Source organism: Fukomys damarensis, unplaced genomic scaffold (assembly GCF_012274545.1).
Source record: "Fukomys damarensis isolate Sample0158 unplaced genomic scaffold, DMR_v1.0_HiC HiC_scaffold_17, whole genome shotgun sequence".
NCBI classification, from domain to species: Eukaryota; Metazoa; Chordata; class Mammalia; order Rodentia; family Bathyergidae; genus Fukomys; species Fukomys damarensis.
The window spans coordinates 44,843,798-44,850,452 of record NW_022900929.1 but is presented as its reverse complement, the minus strand read 5'-3'; the positions used below and the strand labels follow the sequence as shown (position 1 = coordinate 44,850,452).

The 6,655-nt window shown below is 34.6% G+C and overlaps 1 protein-coding gene across 1 annotated transcript in view; it reads left to right on the top strand.

The window, feature by feature from the left end:
- The first annotated feature begins 1,921 nt into the window (after nt 1–1,921).
- Nucleotides 1,922–6,655, top strand: part of LOC104871781 (olfactory receptor 4F6-like) — a 9,063-nt gene continuing 4,329 nt past the window's right edge. Inside the window, exon 1 of the mRNA XM_010637867.3 lies at nt 1,922–2,846. Within this exon, the coding sequence (XP_010636169.3) occupies nt 1,922–2,846 (925 nt within the window). The remainder of the gene's footprint in view (nt 2,847–6,655) is intronic.

Sequence of the window (6,655 nt, the reverse complement as noted above, 5' to 3'; positions counted from 1 at the left end):
TAGTTCTTCAGCACTATATTAACCTATATTGCTCTCCTCTTAGTGCATTGAGCAGACAGCTTATGTCTTTCTTCACTGAAAGATCAGATTCATATTATTATTCTGTCCTTGTTAAAAAGGGAAGTTATTTAGAGAGGAGAACTAATTGTACTTAAAGACCTCAGGTTTTAAGTTTAAAAAAAAAACAACGAAGACTGAATAGAAAGCAGTACCATTAGTGAGTGACAAGCCTATTTTCCAATTTTTAAATCATTATTTAGTTTTTAAAATTTTGGCCAACTGAATACAAAAATTACTTAAAAGCAAAACAAGGTTTTGTATAAAAATTGAAAAGGGGTTAGAATTGATCCAGAATTGATAGTATTGATAAACTAACTTACAGCTTGTATAGATGGGCAATTCAATCATGTTTGGATAAATTGCATCAGTGGGGAAGTTGCTGATGACAATCACTATGAAAGGATTTGAATTCTAAACTGAGTTTCTTTTTATGGATGTACATGGTGTTTATACCATTATCATAAATATATCTAAAAAAGAAATTTTGAAGACGTACTGGAGAAACATTATTTACCATAATGGAATTCAGTAGTGGCTTTTGCTAAACCATTATTAGGACAGTACTATTATTGTTGTTTTTGCTTTGGTTACCTAAACATAGGACAAAATTTATCTCCATTTAGTGTATATAAAAGCAGTGGTATCAAAGAGGATGAAATGTTACAGAAAATGGGAAGCCTTGGAGAATGCCAAGATAGCAAGTGCAGTGCAAGCTGAGGGAGGATTTTAGAGCAAAGACGTGAGCTGCACGTGTGTGGGAGGGAAAAGTAAGCACCATTTGGGAAAATGTCCAGGGAAGAGGAAGTGTAGAGTGTGAGGTTTAGGAAGAAGTGGAGTAAAAGATTAATGACTACCTTGGGAAAAAACTGTAATCCTTGCCTTAATTTTAGTGATAGGATATATCTTTGGATGTTCTTTTTTATTAGTGTCCATTACTTTTTACAAAATATTGTGTTTCAATGTATAGATTTTGATGGTATCAATGCTCCTTTTTTGGATGCTCTGGAGAAGCAAATTCTATATTTTTGAGAAACACATACATGTAACTTCTTGTAAGAGTGAAATTGATGTATATATATATATACTGACTGCAAAAGTTTAAGAGAGAAGAGCAGAAATTGAAAAATAAAAGTTCTCTTTTCCTTCATTAATTTTTCAACTTCATTCTTTAGAGATAATTGTCCTTAAAAGCTTTTCATGGGTTAACAATTTTCTACTATATAATTTGTTTAATTTTATGTTACAAAATAGATATGGATAAGAATGTTGAATACTGCCAGCTCCATGATAGAGTGCTTGCCTAGCATATGTGAAACCCTAGCTTGAATCATCAGAATTGCAAGGAGAAAAATCTTTTAGTGCATAGCCGTATAAGAAATAAGGCTATAAAATAATACTTCAATTCAACTGAGATATCCATATAAAATGAAAGTAATCTATCTTTTTTCTTTTTAAATTATCTTTATTGTTAAATTTTAGATATGCAATATGGTCACATTTAGCACTGGGAATTTGTGTGAGAAACTGTAAGTATAAAAGAGGACCAAAATGTATAATAGATAATGTGAAATAAGAAGCAAAGGTTCAAAGGGGAAGAGGAAGTACAGGGCTAGAGGAAAGGAAAGAGAGGAAAGAAATAAACATGAGAACATTATCAATCTTGCAATATATCTTGGCTAATAAAATATTGCAACAGAGGAATATGAATTGCTTTACATCTAAAATTCTCTCCAAAATAATAAATTAGCCTTTGTTAGTTTTCTGCCAAGCTTTGAATTGCCCATTGTAAGTCCATTTGTCTTCAATCAGAATTTCTCCATCTTCTCCTCTTCCAGGTAGCATGAGGCTGCTGATGGAGACAATGGACGGATCCAACCACTCTGGGGTGTCTGAGTTTGTGTTACTGGGATTCTCCAATTTTTGGGCTATGCAGCTCTTTCTCTTCTTCTTTTCCTGTGTGTTCTATGTAGCAAGTCTGATGGGTAACTTCCTCATTGTGTTAACTGTGACATCAGACCCCCATTTAAAGACTCCCATGTACTTCCTGCTAGCCAATCTTTCCATCATTGATTTGATATTTTGCTCCTCCACAGCTCCCAAGATGATTTATGACATTTTCAGAAAGCACAAAACCATCTCTTTTGGGGCCTGTGTGCTTCAGATCTTTCTCATTCATGCACTTGCAGGAACTGAGATGGTGCTGCTCATAGCCATGGCCTTTGACCGATACGTGGCCATTTGTAAACCTCTGCACTACCTGACCATCATGAGTCCACTAAGGTGCATTTTGTTTTTAATCACTTCCTGGATTATTGGTCTTGTTCATTCAGTGATTCAGTTGGCTTTTGTTGTAGACTTGCCCTTCTGTGGCCCTAATGAAGTAGACAGCTTTTTTTGTGACCTTCCTCGATTTATAAGACTGGCTTGCACAGAGACCTATGCACTAGGATTCATGGTTACTGCCAATAGTGGATTTATTTCTGTGGCTTCCTTTTTAATTCTGATTATCTCTTACATTTTTATTCTGTTTACTGTGAAAAGAAAAATACTGGGTGGTTTATCGAAGGCCCTGTCTACTCTGTCAGCTCATATCACTGTGGTGGTTTTGTTCTTTGGACCATTGATATTTTTCTATATATGGCCATTTCCCACATCCCATCTGGATAAATTCCTTGCCATCTTTGACACATTTATTACCCCTCTTCTAAATCCTGTCATCTATACTTTTAGAAATAAAGAGATGAAGGTGGCAATAAGAAGACTCTATACTCAATTTTTAAACTATAGTATAACTTCTTAAATATATTGATAATATATGAACAAATTATACTATAATTTCAGAAGAACATGTGGCACAATATATAAATTTTGTTGAATTTAACCAGAAGTTATCTCTTTATAGGTATTGTGCAACATTTGCAGTTTTGTCTTCAAATTGGATTGTGATAACAATCTGTTAACTGCATAATAATAGACTTGAAGATGAAAGGTCATGAGTACCACATCTTACCTCTGGTCTTGCATTTATAAGGGAAAATACAATAATTCTAAAGTGTAAAGAATCTTTTTTGTGTATGAGGATTGGACCTAGAGTCTTGCTGTAGGCAAGCACTTTACTATTGCGCTATAGTTTTAGGTTTTTATTTTAAAAAAATTTATTTTGGGACTGTGTAGCTGGCCTCCCCTGCCCAGTTTACTAGCAGGATATAAGCGGTATAGGATTCTTGCCTCACCATATTTTAGCTGTATTATATTAGGTGTCTGAGCAAAGCCTATACAATTCATGTGAGTGTTTCAGATAGTGGGCTAGGTGAGAATAGGTCCCCCACCCCTGCCAATGCTTGCAGCTGAGACCTAAGTCCTGTTCTGTAAAGCTGCATGGCCCTGATTGAAATAACATCATAGTGCAGGACAGTAGCTCCAATTATATTCCTTTCCCCAAATTATGGCCTTCTCCACTGACCTGGTGGGTTACTGGTTAATCTTGAGCTATTCCTGATCTCCCTTTGTTCATTCTGCAAGAATGCATTTCATCTCTTTGCAGTCTTGTCTGTGATAACTTCTATTGCCAGATGACTCACAAACTATTGCTGATATCTTACATATACCCTGAGCTATTTCTTTCCGTGCTTGTAATCAATAAATACTGGAGGTCTCACATGCCTTTTGTCTTTGCTGCCCAGATCAGCTCAAATGACCACAGATCCCTGCTTTATGTTTAAGTCTTGTTGCCGTGTCTCTCTTTTACCTTGCATCATATTGCCTTGCAGGAGATCAAAGCTTTTGGCCAGGGCTTTGATAGGACAGGTCATGCTTAATTAGACCACGCTGGCCTCAAACTTGAAAGTCACCTACCTCAGATGCATGAATAGCTAGGATTACAGGCACATCCCAACATTCTGGCCCCCAAACAATCCATTTTAAAATTCTGTTTGTGGTTCATGATCCATATTCTACTTTTCCCATTTTAAATAGACTGACTTTAAAGATAAATATTAAACTTTTTTCTTTTGTTTTAACTTTTTAAAATTTCTTCAGCTCATTATTTGTTAGCTGTCCATTTGCTAATCTGATCTGTTCAAAGTCAAGTAAGAAGCCAGAAATCATACATTTCTAAGCAAAAATTTGATGTAAAAATTTCATGATCCATATTCTACTTTTCCCATTTTAAATAGACTGACTTTAAAGATAAATATTAAACTTTTTTCTTTTGTTTTAACTTTTTAAAATTTCTTCAGCTCATTATTTGTTAGCTGTCCATTTGCTAATCTGATCTGTTCAAAGTCAAGTAAGAAGCCAGAAATCATACATTTCTAAGCAAAAATTTGATGTAAAAATTAAAAATCAGTGGTTCTGCTGCTTGCCTCACAAGTGCAAGGGCACTGAGTTCCATCCCCAGTACCCCTCACCCCCGGCCCCGGAAAAAAAAGTTAACAGAGAATAAGATTGTGTCAATTTTTAGGGAAGATTACTGTTTTGGACTAAACACCTACATTATGCTCCTGTTGACCAGACCAAACCGACATAGACTCATGGTTCTAAGGGTCCTGTAATCAAGCAAACTTTGAAATGAGCCATTTTCAAGCAACACAACACAAGAGACTTCAAATAACCCAAGTTGCTATAGTAAGTAAAGAGGCTTCTTCTCTTTTGATTTCATAAGGGATACCACTTGGAAGAAAAAGCAGTTTTTTGCTTTTGATTTTGTGGGGTTTTTCCCCCATCCCTTTTTTGCCTATAAAGCCAACTTCCTCTGCTCAGCTTATCAGGACAGTCCTATAGAATGAAGTGTTGCCTGATTCCAGAATCATAAGGAAAAGCTAATTTGATGTTTAAACAAAATTTGTGTTTGACAAGGTGTTAAGTAGTTATTTGAAAAATAATGAACTCCAAGATCACATATGTAGCATTTACAAGAAGCAGCATTCATCTCTAGGGATGGGGAAATAAATAAAAAAAAGGTTAGAATTATTAAAATTTAAAATAGCACCTGCCCAACCATTAAATGACTGGTGAAGGACTTGTGGAGATGGACTCATATATTTGAAAAGTGGATGCTGCCCATTTAAAGAAGAGGTACCATGTGCTAGCTCAGTGTCCTGGATGAGGGTGCTGTGTGTGTTCCTTTAGCACTGGAAAAACTGAAAGTAGATTCAGCTCTTGCTTTGAAAATAAACCGAGGCTGCTGATGTCAAACTGTGGTGGTTCAGTATATTTCACAGGAACAACAGAGAGAAGTTCTAGGATAACAAGAAGCAAGTTCCTTGTCTCCCTTTATCCTTGCAGTCTCTTCTAGTGCCATCTGATGGTAGAGTTTAACAAATAGGGAGATATCAAAGAAGAAATTTGTCAGAGCCCCAACTTCTGCATCAGAGAAATTAGGTAACTCAGAGCTGAAAGATCATATGGCACATGTAGTTTTTAAGGAAAGTGTTAAACTTCCAGTAGATTACAAGGTTCTTGAATTTTAAACTAAATTATAAATAATCTCAGAGTTACAATTTAGAAAAGTTCATCTACAGAAAAATCAAGGAATTAGCCCAAGATGATGAAAGTAAGTATGCTTCTTTCTTTATTCTTTTTAAAATTTAGTTTTTAGTTCAGATTGTTTAAAATTACTGAAACACTACAAATTTGGTATGGAGAATTACCATATTTCTTTACATAATTATGGTTTCTCATAATGTCATTGTTTTATATTTCTGTGGTACACTTTCCAAATCTGAGAAATCAATACTGGTACATTACTACTAATAAATCTAGAATTTATTTTTTTTCTTTTTATTGAGTTTATTGGTACAATCCAGGTATACAATACAGTTACATTCATTATTGGGATCTTGTACCTTTACATAATAGGTCTTGATTCTCATTTTTTCCCATTGTCCCTGCCCTCCCTTCACCCTCTCCTCCCCTCCCCATTTACAAACACTTTATTTCCATTTTTTCAATTTCTCATATTTTTTTCTCTCACTTATTACCTTTCCCCCACCCTTCCCACTTTCCCTACACCTTTAGCCCTTTACTTCCTATTTCATATTATTAATTATCTCATTAGGATCCTGTGTACTATTATAGTTTTTCACACCAAAGAAACTATTTGGTATTTCAGTTAAAGAAATCTCTGTATGAACATTAAAAATAGGGAATCCTAAAATAAAACTAAAAAGGAAAGTAAAAGAGAAAAGGGAATGATGTAAGATTAAAATAATCCGTAATTCTGAAGATGAAAATGGTCCCTGAACACATTTAAATGGCTTCTTGCTCTTGTAGTCTTATCTTATTCTTTTTTTCATTATTTAGAGAATACTTTATTAGTTTCTGTAATCAAACCCACATAGATATGACCTTACATATTTAATACAGTGCACTACCCCTGTACAAATGGAAAAAAAAATTAACGTTTCTAGACCAGTATGGCTGTCCATTTCTGTACAATGCTAACTCACAGTAAATTGGGATAACTTTTTCCAAAGTTCACAGCACAGTTAAAGTTTCCAAAAATTCAAATTAATATATCTATATATCTATATTTATATTTATATAAAAAGACCAATAATAGCAGTATGTTATGCATCAATAGCAGCAACAGCTT